This window comes from Cylas formicarius, unplaced genomic scaffold (assembly GCF_029955315.1).
Source record: "Cylas formicarius isolate icCylForm1 unplaced genomic scaffold, icCylForm1.1 PGA_scaffold_7__23_contigs__length_41026272, whole genome shotgun sequence".
Lineage (NCBI taxonomy): Eukaryota > Metazoa > Arthropoda > Insecta > Coleoptera > Brentidae > Cylas > Cylas formicarius.
Window position 1 is genome coordinate 23,955,477 of NW_026844352.1, and position 21,704 is coordinate 23,977,180.

At 33.1% G+C, this 21,704-nt stretch overlaps 3 protein-coding genes across 6 annotated transcripts in view; 2 read left to right on the plus strand and 1 right to left on the minus strand.

Moving 5' to 3' along the window:
- The window catches only part of LOC132704265 (odorant receptor 49b-like), a 51,771-nt gene that overhangs the window by 16,821 nt on the left and 13,246 nt on the right, over positions 1-21,704 (minus strand). For 2 of the 3 annotated variants that reach the window (XM_060674130.1, XM_060674133.1), the window contains exon 1: positions 2,853-3,244. The exons of the other annotated variant lie outside the window; for it this stretch is intronic. The gene's annotated coding sequence lies outside the window, so the exon portion shown is untranslated. Of the gene's footprint in view, positions 1-2,852; positions 3,245-21,704 lie in introns of those variants that run through there. 3 annotated transcript variants of the gene reach the window in all.
- Positions 3,947-9,872, plus strand: LOC132704893 (odorant receptor 49b-like). The gene is made up of 5 exons (XM_060675205.1): positions 3,947-4,761; positions 7,535-7,634; positions 8,009-8,110; positions 8,171-8,326; positions 8,386-9,872. Exons 1-5 carry the CDS (start codon positions 3,971-3,973, stop codon positions 8,428-8,430), a joined length of 1,194 nt encoding a protein of 397 aa, XP_060531188.1. The 5' UTR covers positions 3,947-3,970; the 3' UTR covers positions 8,431-9,872.
- LOC132704267 (ras association domain-containing protein 10-like) overlaps positions 16,085-21,704 on the plus strand; it is an 84,578-nt gene continuing 78,958 nt past the window's right edge. Inside the window, exon 1 of one of the 2 annotated variants that reach the window (XM_060674136.1) lies at positions 16,085-16,375. The gene's annotated coding sequence lies outside the window, so the exon portion shown is untranslated. The remainder of the gene's footprint in view (positions 16,376-21,704) is intronic. The other variant, XM_060674135.1, reaches the window with a different exon arrangement.

Genomic DNA, 21,704 nt, shown 5'->3' on the forward strand with positions numbered 1-21,704 from the left:
GAAATCGATTGTTGGACATTGTGAACACCTCCCTTACGAGTGGAATTTTTCCGGAGGCATGGAAGACATCAATGGTGATCCCTGTACAGAAGGTTCCGAACACCGAGCTATGCCAAGAGTTTAGACCAAAGGATACCGTTCCAGTTTATGAGAAGGTTCTTGAAGTTGTGGTGAAACAGCAGCTGCAAAGCTATTGTGACGTAAACAATATTTTAGTGCCTAACCAGTCGGGCTTTCGATCCAAACATTTATGCGAATCTGTCGTCGTTACTGTCTGTGATGATTTCTTGAGGGCCTTGGAGGATGGTAAATTTGTGTTGGCTGTATTTTTGGATTTTAAGCGTGCTTTCGAAACAATAAGTAGAACTAGACTGTTAAGAAAATTGTACAAAATGGATATTAAGGGAATAGCGTATAAATAACTTTGTTCGTATTTAACAGGTAGGGTACAAAAAACGAAATATAAAAATTGCATATTTGATAGCATAACTGTAGAACATGGTGTTCCGCAGGGGACAGTTTTGGGACCATTGTTAATTCTTTTGTATATAAACGATATTGTAAATATTTTAGATGAATGCCGATCTGAAGAAAGCTTTTGAATGGCTGTGCAATAATAACCTTTCTATAAACACGGACAAGTCAAAATTTTGTATTATTGGTAAACGACATAAATTGAGTAAATTAAATTTCAATGTAAACATTTATATTAACAACAAAAAATTAATTCATGAAAACGAAACTAAATATCTGGGTGTTATATTTGACTCAAATTTGACGTTTCATACACATTCCGATTTCATAATGAATAAATTTTCTAAAAAGATTAATTTCATATCTAGAATGGGGAAAAATTTGTCAATTGACACCAAAATCTTATTGCATAACAGCCTAGTTGCTCCCCCATTTAGAATTTTGTTCCACATTTTGTTCCAAATTGTCTAATTATAAATTAGAGCAATTGCAGATTGTTCAAAATAGAGCCATGAGAAATATACTAAAGTGTAACAGATATACGCCAATTCAAAGCATGTTGAGTGTTCTTAATTTCTTGTCTGTAAAACAAAAAGTAATGTTTAATGTCTATGTATTTATTTTTAAAATTAAACAGCAGTGTGTTCCCAATTATGTTTATGAAACATTTACCTATCTCAGAGATATTCATTCTTACAAATACAAGAAATTTTGGTAATTTTATGTTGAGAGAATGTCATTCTAGTCAAGTACAAAACTCTATATTACATAAAGGCCTAGATCATTTTAACAATTTACCGCATGTTATTAAAAACTGCGATTCTCTTAATGAATTTAAAATACTTTTAAGACGCCATGTATTGTCAAAATTCTGATTTCCGTGTGTTTGGCTTTTGGTTTCCGTTTATCTAGAATTTTATATTTTATAATTAGAATTTGTATTTGGTATTTTTTATGTAGCATAATGCTAAATAAAGATTATATTATTATTATTACTAATGCAGAAATATGCATATCTGTGCAAAACGGAAATTTTTTGGAAGCTTACGCAATTCATTTCCGAAATGTTTATTAATAAACTATTATTAATATGTATTTGTTTAGAAGATAATTACATTAATACAGTACCCAATTTTTCCGACATACAAATGAACCCCAACCACCCATATATATATATATATATATATATATATATATATATATATATATATATATATATATATATATATATATATATATATATATATATATATATATACATATATATATATATATATATACATACTCCGTTTTCTTCTGGCTAGCAAAAGTTTACAATAAAAGTGAAATGTTTCTATTAAAAGCACCGCAGTATATACCAGCCACAAGTAAAAATAACATATTTTTCTCTAGATGTGTACGTTGATTATAGAGATTTTTTTTACTTTATTTCAGTCGAAAGAAAAACAAAACTCAAAATAAATTTATAGAAATGTCTGCTGGTTAGTTTATGATAAAGTTTTCTTAACAACAAATTGCCGATATATCCGATGGTTAAGTTTCAAGTTGCACTTCATACAGACCTTTGTCTAAAGAATAACTTTTTTTCCTAAAAATAAGATTTAAAGCTTAATTGGACACATATAGGAAGGGTTTATTAGTATTTTGATAAATTATCAAATAAAAAATATACAGAAATTTCTTAAAAAAGCAACATAAAAAAAAAACAGTGCGTCCGAAATTCGTTGTCATTTAGAGATTTCGGTTATGAGTAAAACTAGACTCCTGCGGTTTGCGGGTCATGGTCATGCAAAAGATGCCGTCAACAGAATTTTTTTGATCCCACTGCGTTTCTGAGCTTCCGTTAATATTAAAGCTATTGAAAAAATAAAAAGTTTATATAAATTTTTTTACCTAGAATCCAATGGAGTAACTATTTTTTCCATACACTGTTTTATTTTTTGAATTATGACATAAAGTTGTGTATTTTTAAATGGGACACGTTGTATAATTTTACGTCGCTTTATTGCATCCGGCAAGCGCTTTCCGAATATATAACACTTTGCCACTTGTTTCTAATTTTAGTTGCAAAATGCATAACTTTATATCATAATTCAAAAAGTAAAAAAGCTAGCTGGATTCTACCCAAGAAATTTCTATAGATTATTTTTATTTTGTCGATAGCTTAAATATTAAGGGAGATAAAAGTTGCCACAAGTAGCGAAATTTTCAAAATCACTCTGTAGCTTAGAAACGCAATGGGATAAGAAAATTCTGTTGACGGCATTTTTTGTTTCACAAAAACACCATAGCCATAACCGAGATATCCCGCATTAACAACGAATTTCGGAAACACTACTGCGAAAACGTAATTACATCTTTAAAGATAAATGACATACCCCGCGAAAGTGTCCAAAATGGAGTACAATATCCTATGAACTCGGAACACTTTATAACTTTTTATTAAGGTGCTCCCTAAACGGAACTTCACTGTCACATAATACCCGATTCTTCATTTATAATAAATTCAGCAAATAAGTACACGAATATCACTAACCCAATTTAACCAAAAGCAATGCGAGATGCTCAAAAATGTTCGAAAATAGACCCAGAAAAAAAAATTAAACTTTCAAAAAGGATCCTAATTACTGCAGATTGCTTGAATCAAATTAAAATAAAATTTTACTTAGGTTTTATCGATAACCATATTAACCATTAATTAAAACAGAATAATTGTTAAATTAAATAAATTGTTTCAAATTCCTGTTACAATAGTGAAAGTGCTACTGGATTAAACTCAAACGAACGAATGAGAATACATGGGCGATACATAAAAATAATTCCATTGTGTTGTATTGGGAGTAAACATCCCCCCCCAATCGGTATCAACCTTTAATCAAAAGGACATTAAAAATGACAAAGGACTTTATGAATGCGGGAAATGACACGTAAGGAAAATAAATGTGCAAGATGTTTGCGGTTTTATTTTTCATGCAACAGAGTCGGATTCTATAACAAAATATGGTATTTGAATGTTCGCGTTAGCGCCTCGTATCAGGAGAGTATAAAAACATGGATTTCAGTTAGGCAATTAGGTGACGTGAATGATTGTTACAAATTATAGTGTTAGGGAGTACGTGCATCGTACATTCACAGGGAGAGAAAAAGTATGGAGAGATGCTTATACAGGGTGTATCGGTTTAAAGCAACATTCAATATTTCCGTTAGTAATAACGTTATTTTTTTAATACATACTTTACGAGATACAGAAAGGACGTTTTAAAATAATCACGCATATGATTTTATTATGAAAATCTACCAGATATTACATTCAAAAATTTGGTATTGCAATAAAAAATTAAACTATTCTCACAACACCAACAAATCTTTCACGTCCGATCCTGACTTATATGATATTTATTATTAATATTGCCTATGTGTGGATATAAGAGAGCGTGACTGGCAAAAGTCTTCATTGTAAGGGTGTATTTAGAAGACAGAAATCGAAACTACCTTAATGGCGCACGCATATAGAAAAAAATTAGAAATTTTAAAGGTTTCTAAATGTATCTTGGTCATATTTGGAGCGTGGCGGAATGAGTTAACGGAAAAAGCATACCTTGCGAGATGTTATTTCTTGTATTCCTGTTTTATTCACCTTTACATGACAGTCATGATAGCAAGTATGTGTGGCTGGGTCGGCGTTAGCCTCAACAACAAAAACAAGTCGGCGCAAGAAATGGAAAGGTTGATTACCGCCATTACATATCTTAGTAGCACCTTCGTTGTTATGATTAAAATATTCCTTTGTCAAGGCGCTGGCGTCCGAAGAACAATTTCTTTCGTACTAGAGGAAGAAAACAAGATCAACGATACCCAGGACGAAGATATATTTAACAGTCATTCAGAACAAGTCAGATTTTGCAATAGCATCAATCTTGTTCAGGCGATTTGTTACTTGTTCATATACGTGTGCTTTGCGATTGTCGAAAATTTGGTAGCCAGAATCAAGGTAGAGCAATACAACAAAGTTCACAACGAAACATTGATCAAACCGCTAATATACGACTTATATATTTACAAAATTGACCCTATAAAGTACGAAACGTTTTTCATGTTTTACTGTTATATCGGCGCCGCCGTACTGCTATCGTACGGTATTGCAACTAATATCATCTTGTCCTGTATCATTTTTGGGTCATCGGTGATAAAAGCTCTGCAAATTAAGGTCCGTAAAATCGCGGGACATGGTAACACATTTCTCGTTAGTATGAAAGAGTACGTGAAAGAACATCAGCAACTTATAAGGTAAGCTCTAAGATAAATTTCAAACGACTTCTTCGCATATCAACCCATTAACGTTAAATTGGAGTTTATGAACTGGATACTGGGATTTGAATTGGTGTGTGAAATATGGAAAAAAAATAAAAAATATGTCTGCAATACAATATACGTGATGTGTTCAAACAGTAAAGTTACTTTTGTAAATAGGAGGGCTGCGTATATTCCATCTTTGATATTGTTTTTTGTTATGTTGGTACACATGTCCCTAACATATGTTCACAGTTTTAGCCAGTTTGCGCGTTTGCTTTTTTTTGTGAGACAGAACCGTTAGATGTGTTTTGTTTGCTCGGCGACTTTCTGCTGTCAAAAAAATGGAACAAAGAATTTTCATAAAATTTGACATATTAACAACGGCATATGGTGAATCCTCTTTGAGCAAGATGGCCGAGACGACTCCGATGACGAACGTCGCTAAGGACCCCCAGCATGTCAATAACTGACGAAAGTGTTGAAGAAGTGAAACAAATGGTGTGGAAAAATCGTCGAATCACTATTAGAGAAGTGACTGCTCATGCCATGCAATTTTTTCCAAAGTTGTGGGCATGAAACGTGTAGCAGCAAAATTTGCTCCGAAACTGCTTAATTTTGAACAAAAGGATCGTCGAAGGCCCATCGCTCAAGGGCTGTTAAACCACGTTAATGATAATCCTGATATGCTCAAAAAGGTTACAACTGGTGACGAATCATGAGTATATGGTTATGACGTCGAAACCAAAACCAAAGCCCAGTCGTCCCAATGGAAAATCCCAGAATCGCCAAGACCGAAAAAAGCAAGTCAAGTTCGTTCAAAAGATTTTTCTTACTGTTTTGGTTAGTTTGGTTAGTCAAGAATTCTTACCACAAGGTCGTACGGTCAATAAAGAGTGTTACTTCCGGAATTGTATGATTGTGTGGATTTTGCACCAAGATAATGCACCTGTTCACTCATCGTTTCTTGTGTCTATGTTTTTGGCATAAAAAACCACAATCATGCTTCAGTCACCATATTCACCCTGCGATTTTTTCCAAAATCCCAAAAACTCAAGAAATCCATGAAAGGAAGGAGGTTTGAAATGATTGAGAACATAAAGAAAAATTCGCTGAAAGAACTCTAGGCTATGCCAGAAAGTGCTTACCAAAAGTGCTATGAAGATTGGAAAAAAAAGTTGGCACAAGTGTGTTATATCTAGGGGGAGGGGTAATTAGTTTACATCATTAATTTTAATTAATAAATAAATACTTTTTGATAAAACTTAAAAGTCGACTTACTTTGTGAACATACCTCGTATATGTCGTATACACTATGTTGTTTTAGTAAAATCAGAAATTTCGTTGGACACGTTCAACCACAAGTTCTCAAATACATTTTTGCAGCACAAATGGCTGTTGGTCGAGGGAGTGGTTAATGAAGCTGACTTTTCAAAGTAATACTTTGCGCACGTCTGATCAGTATATAATTGGATGATTTGGAGTAGGAAATAGAAAAAACAAATGAAAAAAATTACGTTGCAATGGTGCGCGATAGTAGTTGCAACGATATGACATTTTTGAGTCATTAGTTTTTGGTTAGTTTAGTCAAATAGGTTTAAAACAACACCAGTGAAATCAGCATCTCAATATCTTTATGATAACCTAAAATATGAAGAAAAAAGTTATATTTTGGAAAAAGAAAATCGAGTTGTTATCAATGTCTAATTATGTTAAAATCACCAATTATATTTAAAGTCAAAATAAAATGTTATTATTTTCGTTTTGTTACTTCTTTTAAAGTGCCTTCGAAACCAAGTTAGTTATGAAAATACATAGCAGTCTTGAAATATTTAGTGTTGCATTATAAATGTTTTATTTGACGCTTCGGAATCCAGTGCCTAGAAGAGATCGATGTTTTAGGAACTAAGGAAATGACTAATTATTTCGATACTTATTAACATTGGTTATCCTTCAACTGATTAGTTTTAATTAATTGACTAAACTTAATAATCAATAAATATTTAAAAACTTATAAGCATGTCAAAACATTGAAACCTGAGCTATAGGGTAATTTGATGCCCTTTGAAGGAAAAATAATAAAGATAATAATATTTTCTTTGATTTTGGATATCATATAGAAACTTAAATAATAATTTACCGTGTCGTTGGATGAATTCGGGAGAATCAGACATTAATAACAACCAGAAAAGTTGAAAATTTTCATAAAATTTACCATTTTTTAGCATTATGCTAATTTATTCATAATTTAGGTTAGAACATTGATTCGCTGGGTTGTTGGGCTTTGATTTGACATAAAATTACATCGCAGAGATAGAGCAAACAGCATTAAATTTATGTAGAAACCGAGTTTTCAAATTCAAGATAGCAATTACGACTCCGGTGGACATTCCAGACTCGAACTCGAAAATAATTTTTAATATTTTCTCTCGACCGATGTACTTAACAAAAATATCTGTTGCCCCTACTGGGACACCAGGTATTTTTAGAAAAACGCCAAGTAATATATATCAATAATAATGTTCGTGTGCCTGTTATTTAATTTAATTCGTGTTAATTCCAACAACCAATTACAACCACAACATTTTCCAACATAAATATGCGATTTAATATATAAAATATGGATTTTTTTTCTTTTTATTGTTGTAATAGTTATGAATTGTTAAGAGATATAAAAAGAATGAGTTTGGAAGAAGGTGTAACAATAATAGGCACATAATAAGCACTGATTGAGTTTATTTTTTATTGATTCGAATTTGAATAATTCCAGGTTTGTCGAAGACTTAAACAACTCCCTTAAATATATCATCCTAATAGAGTATATAACCACTTCATTGACAATAGCGCTAGTGGCCCTACAGTTCGTAGAGGTAAGAAATATATTTTACTGGATTACATGCTTCCTTTAATGTAACAAAAATTGATAGTGAACTTACTAATTGTTTTGAGTAATCACAAATCTTCAGGAAACAAACGCCATTTATTATTTTTTCAAATAAACCCGCGCTCTTCATCCCCTTTAGACAATAAAAAACATATTGCGAACTGCTTCTAAAACAGAATTTTTAAATAAATGTATTACTTCGGAATGTCAGAAGTTATTAATAGCTCGCATAACAATTACCTCAAATTAAAATTTTGAAATTGGTTGGTCATTTATGAACATTAAGACAAAAAAAGATTAACAGTGGTGGTCGGCGAAGTGCAATACATTAATGAGAAGTTGTATTGGAAACTATTTCAGGACAAGACTTCTACAATGCGGATAGGTAGATTGGGTTATTCGGGTTCCTTTGTTGTATACATCCTTTCGCTGGGATGGAGCTCGAATGAAATCAAGATTCAGGTATAAATATTCAAATCAAATTCAAATAAAATCAGGTTGAATATCGCAGAATTTTTGTAGACCATGGCGATGGCTGATGCTCTATACGAATGTTCCTGGGTCGAGCAAAGTGAAGAAGCTAAACGCATACTGTTTATAATGATGATGAGGACTAACAAACCTTCGCAGCTGACTAGGGGTCCATTTGCCGAAATGACGCTTCAGTCGGCTATAACGGTAAGCAAAAAATTAATTGGAGGAAATCAAATTTTTCAATCACGACGCTTGTGTTTCAGGTGCTGAAGGCCGCTTACAGCTACGTTTCTATAATGATTAAATAACAAGTCACCACGATGCAGTTGATATAGGTTTGCATAAGTATCAAAATAAATAAAAATCGACTTCAATAAAGTTCCAAAAAATTGAATCTCGTGAATTTGAGACTTTTAAATTTTAACTCTCATTTTTATTTTAAATTGCGACTGGAAGATATAAAACTTATTTCGACGATTAATGTTTCCTTATTTCTGGATTTTATTACAAGTTAGGAGGGAAGCGACTGAAGCAAATTTTAACTAAGCAACAAACTCAACAATTATAGTAAAATGAAATGGATAAAATGTTCAAAATGAATAGAATTAAATAATATCAATGGTAATAATAATAATAATAAAAGAATTTATTGAAAGGCACTATAAAAGGCAAAGTTGAGGCAGAGCCTCCTAACTGTCTTCAGATAACGACCAAACGGGTTAGCGCTAACCAAAAAAGCCACTCCAGTAACCATACAATATTTAATTTAATTAATATAATAATTAATCTGAAGCAAAGAAACAGGAAGAAGTTCAAAGTGCGAAATAAGAAGCAGGCAGGACGGCAGGTCAAAGCGGAATTTTATATTCTTGTACAGAATCTGGACACTTTTTATCAAACATTTTATTAAAAAGAGTCGGTGCATTATATTCAGCCATTTAATTCCTAGAAGTTTACTTACTTTTTACTTACGGATTCCGCCTATTGTTGAAACGCAAGAGTACTGCATTAATTGTATGCAAAAACCGGACATAAAATTTTATTCGATAAAACAAAAATTCTTGCAAGTAATTAATTCTTCTACCAAGGAAAAATCCGAGAGTCTATAGAAATCTATAAGCAACCTAATAATCTAACTGCGACTCAGGTTACCAATATGGGAATCAGTCATCAGCAACCTTACATTCTTAAGCGCGATTGTCGCCAATTTGGAGTCATCCGAGACGGTGTTTACGTCCTCATTTAGCTCCGCCCCCTTAAACAATATAAAAGCAGGTACAGAGTAAAATGCGAGTCAGTTCCACTCAAGCTCTGAATAAGGCAACAGGATGATTGGCGAGAAGTTAGCTAGTTCGACTCAATAAAAACCGACGCAGGAGGAATATAAGTTTTATAAAAAGTAAAAACATATGAACTCTTCCAACACTCAGGAATAACGTGAGTTTCAGTTAAAAAATTTGCTAAATATGTTACTATGATATAATATAATATAAAATAATATAACATAATATTTTGTCGGTACCAATACCCTCCGATTTTATAACACAATTTATATTTATATTTATAACTAATTTCCTACAAAGTAGCTAATTTCTGGAAAATTCCTCCTTTTTAATAAAACAATAAAACTCAAATGTTGTTGGAGGTATTCGGTGGATGCGCTGGTTTAGTGCGTGTTAGAATTGAAAATAATAGATTCATTGTTTCCTGTATAGCTTGCCGAAATCTTCTTGAGACTAGCAAATTGAGAATTTACGGACGTATTCTTTATAACCCCGATTTTTATGCAATGCAGGGTTAATCCAGGACCATTAGTAAATTTTTGAATATAAACCTTCACAACTGTCATATAAAAAATCTTAATTAAATATAAAATTCTTAAATTTTAGAAAACTTCTTATATATCTGTGAAGGCTCCATTTGAAGCAATCTATAAACGAAAGTCTCTAATGTGTTTTAATGAAAATCAAAAAATAGCAGCATTCTCTATTAAAGTAATTATTTATAAATTGACCAACAGTCTTGACAGGTATAGTAAAATGCAATGGACAAAATGTTCAAAATAAATAGTGCCCTGGTCTATTTTGCTTGTTCACCAAGAAAATTAAATAATATGCTCATACAGGATATGAATGGATAGACGTTGCTGTCTTCTTTTCGCGCTACATCGGTTAGTTGGTAGTAAGTATATGCTAGTTCCAAAATTTCAGAATGTCTAGAAGATGTCCATTCCATTCCATTTCCAAACTTATAGGAATTTATTAGCAGACATCCGAACCTGGTAGGGTGGATCCCTGTGTAGGATCGCAGATCAGCTAAGGCATTGCTTCAGGCATCTATAAATTCGTTTGAGAATCCTCTCTCATCTTGTGTTTTGGCCTTCAGAATGCTTTCAATCACATACATGACGATTCTTCATGATATTTCATTCTCAAAAATTATTTCTACAATCTTAAGCTGCATTCTGTCGAAAATAAACCCGTCTTGTGTGTCCTGCTCGCAGTATAAATAGGCACTATATGTGCTATTTTGGAATGTATGCAGGTAGACACCAGACAACCATCATCCTATTAAAGCTTGTTGCTGTTAAAGAGCTTCACCGTGATTCCTGTTTGCCCGTTTTCTGAGATATTTGGTATAAATTTTAAATTTGGCTTCATAGTTGTTGGTTATGTCATGCCTCCGATGCAAGTGTAGAGCAAATCATTCTTGAATTTTGAGCTTTATGGATAGAAGTTCAGTCCTTTCCAACACTACCGGTGTATGTGCGTTTGCCACGCCTTAGTGTCTTCCATATTGAGGTACCATACAAGATAATATAAGGCCTCTGTTAGGATTTTCCTTCTTCCATAGCCTGGGATGTAATTTCGGTGAGAGCCATTAGTAACTGATTGACTATTTAACATGCTTTTTCTAATGTTCGTTATCATTCGTGCATCTTTATAAAAGTAGACACACATTTACTTGATCGAATTTACGCCTTTGATGATATCCAACGTAATATTAAGTTCCACAATGATTAGTTTTTTCTTTCCTATTGGTATTACTAACTCGGTTTATTTGGTAACTAGCATGTCTTATTTTAACACAGATGATCGCTAGGTCGACTGGATGTTTTCAATTTCAAACATGGATGTTTGGCAAACATTTTTAAAGTTTTGTTAAGATAATGAATGAAAAAAATTTGTATCTAAAAAAAAAACACAACACAAAATTTTATCGGACAACTATATACATTACTTATTTATTACTTATATATTGAAAAAAAGAAGAAAGGTTCCTATTAAGATAGTTCTTCGAGTTACTCTTCAGATTCAATACAATTTGTTAACAGAACCAGTTTTTATTTTTCACTTTGATTTACCAACACACATGCATACGCTTAAGAGTATTTCTTGCTAGTTCTTTCCTTCTAAAAGTTAATGGTCCATCTACCCATGTAGCGTAAAACTCGAGATATAACAGTTTAATCAAAGCAAACATTCAAAAGAAAAATTTTCATAATTTATAATCCGTTTTATTGCCTTTTTAATGGTCGAATACGGGCTGTAAACAAAATATTAGCATTTAGTTAAAACAATATCACGCGGAGCAATGGCACCCATAATTCAAATCTGTGGCGTTTTTATTTTAAACGAGCAGCTGATACAGCAGATGGCGGTACGTCTTGAAGAAAACTCGTATAGTCCAAGACTACAATTTCGAATTTCGTAACGGAACCCGGCATTATTTGTTACGAGACGTGAAAACATCCGATAAATAATACCCAATTTTACACCCACCCATTACATTCGCGCATACACCTCGAGGCAGATTCGTACCATTTCTCCGGTTGAACGATACATTCAGCCGTGGTTTCTCAATCCGCTACTCCCCTTACTGAAAAGTGACCAAAAAAACATTTTATATAGTCCTTAATGTATAATAATTTGTGTTTGTTGTTAATTAAAACCATTAATTTTTGATAAATAAAATTTTTGTAAAGAAATTTGTAATTAGTCTCGAGTATGTTTAGGCAGGAGCAGAGCGAGTGTTTAAATTTCAGGTATACGAGGTGAGTTCAAAAAGTAAGGTGACTTTTGTAATTGTATGGGCTACGTACATTCGAGATTTTTTTTGTTAAGTTGGCACATGGCTCCCTAACACATGTTTACAGTTTCAGCCAGTTTGTAAGTTTACTTCTCTTTTGTGAGACAGAAGCGTTACAAGTGTTTTGTGTCCTCGGAGATTTTCTGCTGTCAAAAAAAAATGCACAAAGAATTTGCATAAAATTTTGTGGAAAAAATGGAACGGCATATGGTGAAGCAAAAAAAAATTTATAAGTGATACAAGTTGTTCCAAGATGACCGAGACGACTCCAATGACGAACCTCGCTGAGGACCCCCAGCATGCCAATAACGGATGAAATGTTGAAGAATTGAAACAAATGGTGTTGAAAAATAATCGAATTGTTATTCAAGGAGTGACTGAAGACGTATTGACTCGTGCCATGCAACTTTTGCGAAACTTGTAGAAGCAAAATTTGTTCCGGAACTGCTCGTTTCTGAACAAAAGGAGAAGCATCCTTCAAGAATTGTTAAACGACGTCGATATGCTCATGCCGTCGAAACCAAAGCCTAGGCGTCCCAGTGGAAGAACCCAAAAGTCCGAAAAAAGCACGTTAAGTTCGATCAAACGTCAAGGTTGTGCTTACTGTTTTCTTTGATGATCGTAGTGTGGTACATAAAGAGTTTTACCACAAGGTCAATAAAGATTATTACCTTGAAGTTATGCGTCGTTTGTGAGAAGCAATATGAAGAAGACATCCAGAATTGTGAGAAAACAAGTCATGATTTTCCATCACCATATTACTCCTGCTCACTCATCGTTGCTCGTGCACACCGTTTTGGCCAAAAACAAAACCAGAACAATGCCTCAACCACCAAATTCAGCGGATCTGGCCCCCTGCGACTTTTTCTTGTTCCCAAAACTAAAGAAATCCATGAAAGGAAGGAAGTTTGAAACGATTATGGAGATAAAAAGAAACTCAAGGCTGTACCAGAAAGTGCTTACCAGAAATCAACATTAATTTTGATGAATAAATAAATACTTAAAAAAAAAAGTCAAATGTCACTTTACTTCTTGAGCATACCTCGTATTTTTGTAAAACAGCATTATATTCACTGACGATCACAACTGGCAAATGTCAAAATACCACCAGGGCTTTAAAAATATCCGTGGCTCCGGTGGCTGTCAAGCATAAGAAAACGGAACTTGCTTAGTCAATGCAGAATTGGGAGTAGGGACAGAAAGATATTATTACCTTCCATTACATCTTTACATCAATAGAGCGGCCGTAGAGAAAAATAGGACAATAGACTTCTGCTATACAAAAACTGAGGCCAAATTCAATTTTTTGTGATATCAGTCTTTATTATTTAAATATTACAAAGATAAGTCTGTTTTTATTCTATATTAGTTGTTTTCTAATTTGCCATCTGTAAGGGAGCTTTGATGCAACTGGTTTAAAACACCCTGTATAAAATTACACTGTAAAATTTTCATTTGATAAAATTTGCACTTCAAATGAAAATATCATAATCTAATTTCACGTAACATTAGACGCAAAAATTTTATTTTTGAATTAGAAAAGGTTCGTTGCTTACTCGTGCATTAAAATCTCTCACAATATTTATTGCACATTTAATTAATAAATTAAATCTAATAAAATTTCAGAGTCTAGTTTCACGTAACATTAAAGCTTTCAAAATTACAAATGCAAAATGATAATTTTGGGGCGATAGTGAGGCAGAAATTATTTTAGAAAAAAAAAACGAACCTGCTTTTCAAAAAAGAGTTTCTGAAAGTGAACAATGTCAAAAAAGAAATGTGAGAACACGGCTAGGATAGTTCCCACCTAAACAATTAAAAGCGTCCTCCAAATTAAACGATGAGGTAGAAATATCTTGGGAACAATATTTGAAAAAATTAACGAATAAATTGGGGATGTTTAGGATTAAGAGGAATCATTAAAATATTCCTGCTGCTAGTAGTAAAGTAATGATAATTTTGCTACTATCTAATTGTTTCGATTAAGGCGCGTCGGATTTCACCAACAGCAATTAGGTATATTATCGCATTTTTGCTAGCAGGTGGTCGGCGAAGATTCTATTCTTACTTAAGTTGAGATATTTAAGGTGAATTTAGTATTTACCTAACTACTTTCGGAGCAGATGTTGATTTGATTTGAATGTAAGCAGAAAAAGCAAATTTGTGTTTAAATTTAGAATTGCAAGAGTTATGAGTTATATCATTTAGCTGAGCTCATTAGTGATAGCTCAAAAATTATTGATGAAAAATAAAAAAAGTTCACTTCTGATATGGTCGGTAGAGCAAAGCTTATACGTTTGTTTTTATTTAAATAATACTATTTCAAAGCACTTTAAATTCAAATATCATGTTATTGTTTTCACAGTAAGTTTTCCTATGAAATTGTCTCATAAAAGATAACCATCTAAGAAAACACCAAGGAGTATTATCCCACCAACCACCAAGTTTTTTTTTTCAATTTCAATTAACGGATTCGGAAAGGTTCTCGTTTCTTTCGATTTTCTGTTTTAAAAGTTTTTGTGCTTTCGAGACGAAAGGCCTAAAAAAGCGCTAGCCCTCTGAAGCATCTCTTTTTCAGAGATTTTTAATGTTATTAAGCTTACAACAATTAAAATATATAACATATGAATTCTTTAGAACAAACCCTTTCACTATTCACTTTATAACAAGTTAAGGATTTTATGATGATTATAATTAATTAATTAAGCTAATAATATTTCTTTAAATTATTTATAAAATTTATTGATATTTAAAGAGGGTGATTAAGTTAATGGGAGCTTAGTGATAGTAGGTAGTTGATTAAACTTGCGTTGTACTAATTCGCTGATATTTCTGATACCATATGTCCGCACATTTTTTATATTTTTGTAGAATTCATGGCTGCATGAAAAATGTTAAAATTTATTGTTCTCTAAAGACGTTTGACAGGATTCCAGTGGTGCCAATTGTCATAAAATTATTTTGTTAATTGGTTAAATTAAGAATGATTTAAAGAATTTTATCAGAAACTTAAATCATTATTGGAACACATTTGTTTTCAAGGTACGCAGAGATTTTTAAATGTTTTTTCTGCTCCCATCTGTAAAATGCTCAATTACACACCAATCTAGCGTGCGGGAAGCGTCACTTTACAAAATCAGTTTCGTTTTCCACGGATCCAAGCCACTTCGGGCATTTCCTGAATTTTACCGCACGGGTTTGGGAGTAATCGTATGTTTTCGGAGATATTTGCCACGCCTTGAATTTTGACATTTGTCAATTTTGACGTTCATGTCAGTATGTACTCAAAAACTAACGGTCGTAGAAAAAATATAGTATGCAACATGTTAGGTAAACTTTTTAAGTCACTCGTTTACCTCACTTGTTGCGTAATATACTATTATGTGCATCATATTTAATATTTCCATTATTTGATAGATGCATTTATCATCAAAATTTTTGTGTTCCCAAATGCCCTGTATTTTCTATGGGTTCCGATATCCCCATGCCGCCCTTATTTTGGACACACTGTATATAAAATTCTCTCATTTCTGATCTGAGGTTTTACCAGCAACTATAGAAACAGCTTGTCTTGCTCAGCTTACCGTTCTAAAAACTGGACCGGAAGCAGGGAAGGTTTAAACATTAATTGAACATCGTAAGTTCAGAAATAAGCCATAAAATAAGCAGTAAATTCGAATCTACAAATCTTCGGTCCGAATAAGTAAAACGCAAGCACCATCACGCGAAATTATTTTTTCAGGTAAGCGCATCCCATACGAGAAAAAAAAAACCCATCAGCCTTCTAAAAATACGACAACAAAACTACTTAATTAATCTATCGACGTAGTTAAAACGTAACATTTCGATGCACAGCACGCCAGATTTCAGTGGTGGGAGCGGCTTGGTGTTTGAATGAAAGCACGAGTGGTTTGTTTTCAGTTATTGCCGACTTCGCAAACTCTCGTCGGCCTGGTGAGTCAACATTTCGTGTGGGAATGGATTTTTTGTGTCTTATGGGAATCCGCCGCGAATACTAAACAGTGCGACTTCTTGCGCGCGATTTTGACGTCTCTCGTTCGCGATTATTGAATTTTTGGTACCGTTTTTTTTTTGTGGGAGCGACTTACACCATACTTAAGTGAATTACCAGAAAATCATACCGCTGAACATCTTAGATAATTGGTAAGAAAAAATATGCTTTTAAGTTCAGTTCGTCTGTTATTGCCTTTTATTGCGTAGTGTAAAAACGTTTATTGCTTTTCTGCTAACAGTAACCAGTGGTCGGACGATTCACTAAGATGTAATTTGCGACTGTACAATTCAATTGCCAAAATAAGCAGAATTGACTCTTCCGGAACACAATTTTTTCTAAATTTTATTTAAATTTTTGACAAACAGCAACATAATACCCGCAACCAAATTCATGAAAGCTCTAACCTCGAGGTACTGTACGCTGAAACGGTGACGGCAAACCTAATGGGACGGCACTGACATCCTCAGTATGTAAACTGAATTACAATGTACTTGTAGGCACATAAATTCCACCTTTCAAAATTGTTTGGTAACTACGAAGCACCGCGGATCAGGAACTTTAATAGCAGTTAACATGTAAGTCCGAGGTGTCGCCATTTCGTTAACTAACATATTAATTTACGTACTAGAGGTGCTAACGTCGATCGTAATTAATGGATATTATATACTTAAAACTGCTCTAAGAAGGCACTAATTAAAAACTGACGCTGAACTGGATTAAAAATGTTGGACTGATCTATCATCTATCTGTTTCCATTCTGTTTATATTCTGTTAATTTTTGAGTTCAATTTTCTATAAAAGAGCAGTCTAGTAATATTTATTATTTGACACGTTTGACTTTTGTTACGCACTTGGACCATACACATTTTTGTTAGTATTAGCAAACATCAATTCACAGTATCACACACTTTTTAAATAACTTTTCTACTTTGACAACGGCTTTGGGCATTGGTTAATTGGTGCTCTTTTCCAAAAATGTACCCAAAAAGTATTGGCCGTAGAAAAAGTATAGAATATGCAACATTTGTTAAACGTTAATTTATTAACCCCTCGCCCCGATGGTGTCATAATATACTATCAATATTAATTTTATTTGCGTAATAATAATTCATTTAATGATTTGCTGGTTAAAATATTAAAGATATTTAAGTTTGAGTGAGACCAAATTTGAAGCAGCAGAAAAATTAATTAATAAAACATAATTTGGTAGAAAATAATACTTTTACGTATAACTAAAATTTAATTAGAAAGTTTATCAACGAGTTGCATACTATACTTTCTCTACGATCTACGAAGCTTTTGGTACATTTACTGACTGATATGTGAAGTGCTTGTCCCAATTGACAAATGCCAAAATCATATTCGCCTTTAAAATCTACCTTAAAACATCCGATCCCTCTCAAACCCGTGACTAAATTACCAACAAAAAATATTTTAGATTAATACAAAACAAAAATGAAGGTTTTCTAGGCCTTTCTATCGGCTTTTTTAAAGAAATTTTATGATGAGCGAGATTGAGACAAATAAAATAAGTTGGGCTAATATGAATTTAATTATAAATATTGTTGCAAATAAGAAAATGAGGTTTTAGATATAACTTGAACACTTTTAAAACAATCTAAAATATGTCTTGACTAAGTACGCTAATCTTAACCGAAGATCTTCGCATAGTTTTCATTTAAATTGTATATGAAATTGAAATTCCTTGATGGACTTAATATTCGGAAAATATAAGAGACACCCTGTACTTTAATATTTTTGGAAGATATGGATATCAATAACCTCTGCTTAACCATGGTATAAATCACCTGCGTCTTAGATGAGTCATACGGTATGCGTAAGTTTACTTAGGAGGTAATTGATTAAGCGACAGGCGGCATTAAAAAGAAACTTCTTTAAATAACATTTTCTAACGTGTTAACACTGAAACAATTTGGCTTCCATTTTTTTTCTATTATTCGCCACTTATGGGCTGTTTTAGCTATATATGATTTGTTAACGCACCCTATACAGAATTTAAAATATAGAGATTCAAATTTTCCGGTATATTAGTTGAAAACTTTTATCTCAGTTGTCTGATCTTAAAGGAAAAATAATGAAATTCAGAAGATCAAATCAAATGGTGAAATTGGAGGTCTAAAATATACCAAATAAATCGTGAGAATTTCTCTTAAGCAGATGGAACAAAACTAGCTGATTGTATTTGGATTGCATTGAAAACCTCAAATTGGAGAGTTGGTATTTGATATTTTTTCACTCAAACTATCTAGGAACTTGATTTACAGCTATGTCAGTTACGTCGACACAAATAAAAATATTGAACTTCATTTCCTTTCGTGTGGGTCCGTTCGCGATGAACTGCGTTTCATTTACAAAGAAATAATCATTTATCGTGACAGAGTACATGCATAATGCAAAGTATTTATACTGCTTTAAAGGCTTGTAACGTATTTTTAATTTAATGGTGAACTTCCGCTTCCTGCAATGAAAGCTCAATCTGAACGTAGAGTTGACTCATGATATGGTTAAGTGCACATTCGCGTATTTGGACTTTATTGATAACAATGCCTGTGTAGTTCAAAAAATGTCCTTGTATGCTATGGTTTATAAATGTCGCTTTGATAAACGAACCCTCAGTCCACAAAGGAACATCAACTAATAAGCGGCTCAATTAAGTGTAATTTTAATTAAATTATATGTCAGTTTAATTTGGAAGTATAGGAAACTCGTTACACAATTTGCTGTGTAATGGGGTTCTTATCGCTGCCTACATCAGGAAAACTTACTAAATGATTGATTAGTCTTTGCATTAACTAGATGAAATGGATTGATTCAAGCTTTCCGGATTCATTTTCTTTCTGACGATCAACAGATTACATTCTGTTAAATACCTTTGACATGCCGATCTTTATTTGTTATTATTATACTAGCCGTACTTAAATAAATCCAATTTTATGGCTTACAAAACTCAGTTTCCAGAAGTCAACAGTTTGATTGACGAAACGTTAGCAAGTTCGATTCAACAAAAACCGACCCAGAAGGAATCCAAAAGTTTTGACAAAAATATATACCGTGTGATATAGAAAAGACCCAGCACAAGTAAATATATATATATATATATATATATATATATATATATATATATATATATATATATATATATATATATATATATATATATATATATTATTTGAATACATCTTTAATGAACGATAAGTCTGGTAACCTGTAATATTTGCTGCAATAACATACAGGATGGATTGGTTAGATATTTACATCTAATACTAACACTGATGCACATGTACTTTTTGTTGTATCATGTCTGCGCATGGCTATCATCCATTCCAAACAGTTTTGAATACCCCAAAGGTGAGCAAACTGAATTATTTGAAGCAAATTGTTAAATAAAAAAAAAACGCTAAACGTTCAGCAGGATCTTAAATAATGCATCGAGATCTTTTTAAAAAAGTTGAAATGCTTTCAAAAACACTCCAACCTCATTATCTCCCAATAAAGGCTCCCCATGTGCCAAATCGTGGAAGACGAGACCAACTTATGAAGGTTCGACAAATAAGAGGAAAAGTGTACGAATACAATGTACCAGCTATGTTCTGCTTCCTCGACTACATCAAGGCATTTGACACAGTACAGTGAGGAACATCTTATAGAAGGGCAATTCTCAACAGGATTCAACGTGGAAAAAGAGGGTTGCATTATCCTCCCACTTCTCTTTAATATCTACGAAGCATGGATCATTAGCAGCTCTAGAGAAGTGGGATAGCGGAGTCTCTATTGGTGGGAAAAAAGTGTCAAACTTTCGATATGCGGATAACACGATAGTTCTGGCACAAACAGAACAAAAAATGTTTGAACTCCATCGATGTGTGGAAGCTGCTAGTTTGAAATCAGGCCTACGTCTGAATAGTTCCAAATGCTGTCTGCTGATTGTGGATAGACCTCAGACAATCCGAATACAACTTCCACACATTCATGATATAGAAACAAGGGACACTGTCATCTATCTTAGGTTTGAAATAATATGCTACCGCAGGATGTTAAGAATCCCTTAGACGGCGCAGAGTGAACTAAATATTTGGTATTATGAAAGGCCGCTTCCAACAATCCAGAAGCGCATACTAAAATATTTTGGTCATGTGATACGGAAGGATAGTATGGAGTACATTGTGATTCAAAGGAAAGTGGACGGCAAAAAAACGAGAGGCAGATCACCAGTCAGATTTATAGGCCAAATCAAGGACCTTACAAACATGTCACTAGAGAAAGTTATGAGAACCGTAGAGGATAGAGAGGCATGGCTTGCACCGTGAATAAGTCACGACGCTCGGAATCAAGCAACGACTGGAGAGAGAGGTATTTTTGTGAAATTCCTGTCATTTGTAGCCAGAATGGGAAAAAAGGTTTTCATTTACTACATTTCATGCAGGCAATAAACCTGCAGAATGTGATAACTAATTAAATATTTGTGAAATTTTAATAGTTCTTAATAGCGCAGGGTGCTTCTAAAATAATTTTCTTATTTTTTAAATTTAATTAGTGAATTATCGGGATCAATGCGCACAATGGACAATGTCCCTTAAAAAGTAAATCCAATCCAATGAGCAAATGGAATTTCGAATAAATAATTTGGTGTGACAAAATGGTTGCCGCTTAATTTGCTTAAAAGTTCAAACTAGGACAGTCGCCCTTAGTCCTCTACAAAAAAACCACTACACCAAGGTTGCTCTTCTCGAAAAAAGTGCGTACGATCTGCTGAATATAGAATATAGGACGTAAAAGGAAATTCAATTTTTAATTTTAATGATTTATTTTAAATCCGTCGCTTATATTTATTTGTATCAAAAGCGCTACATAGTTTCAAAAGAAACGGTTCGCTAGGAATTTTGCATAAACTTTGATTTATCGTTTCCAAGATATGTCAACAGATTTTTATTACTTACCTAAACCACACCTCAATTTAATTCCGTAATATTGTATTACTTTCTAGTTAATTTTTAATGGAATCGGATTCGTCGTTTGTTGTTGACAATATTTATTAATTTTGTATGTAAACGAGTACAATGGCTCATTAGATATGCGGCGTCAGCTATGGTGTGTCCTTTTATCAAAGCGGAACAGTTATTGTTAACTATAAATTTTTATAAGCCATAATAGTATATTATCCACCAAGTTTAATAAACGCCTTTTTAGTCACGAGTTTGTTTTGGGACAAGCGAAGTGGGACGAGAAGGTTAATAGCGTGTGGCATATTATGCCTTTTTTTGTATATGTTTTCAAAACCTGAATATTAGAACTGACAAATGTCAAAATAGCCTTAGTGGTTGGAATTCAAAGTGTCCCGCAACAGTAATTAACGAAACTGGTGTCATAAAGTAGCATTATTAGTCACGAGTTTTATTTATTGCGCAGCGTATCGTGACATTGTGTGACATAAAAATTTCGAATTTTTCTACTAATGTT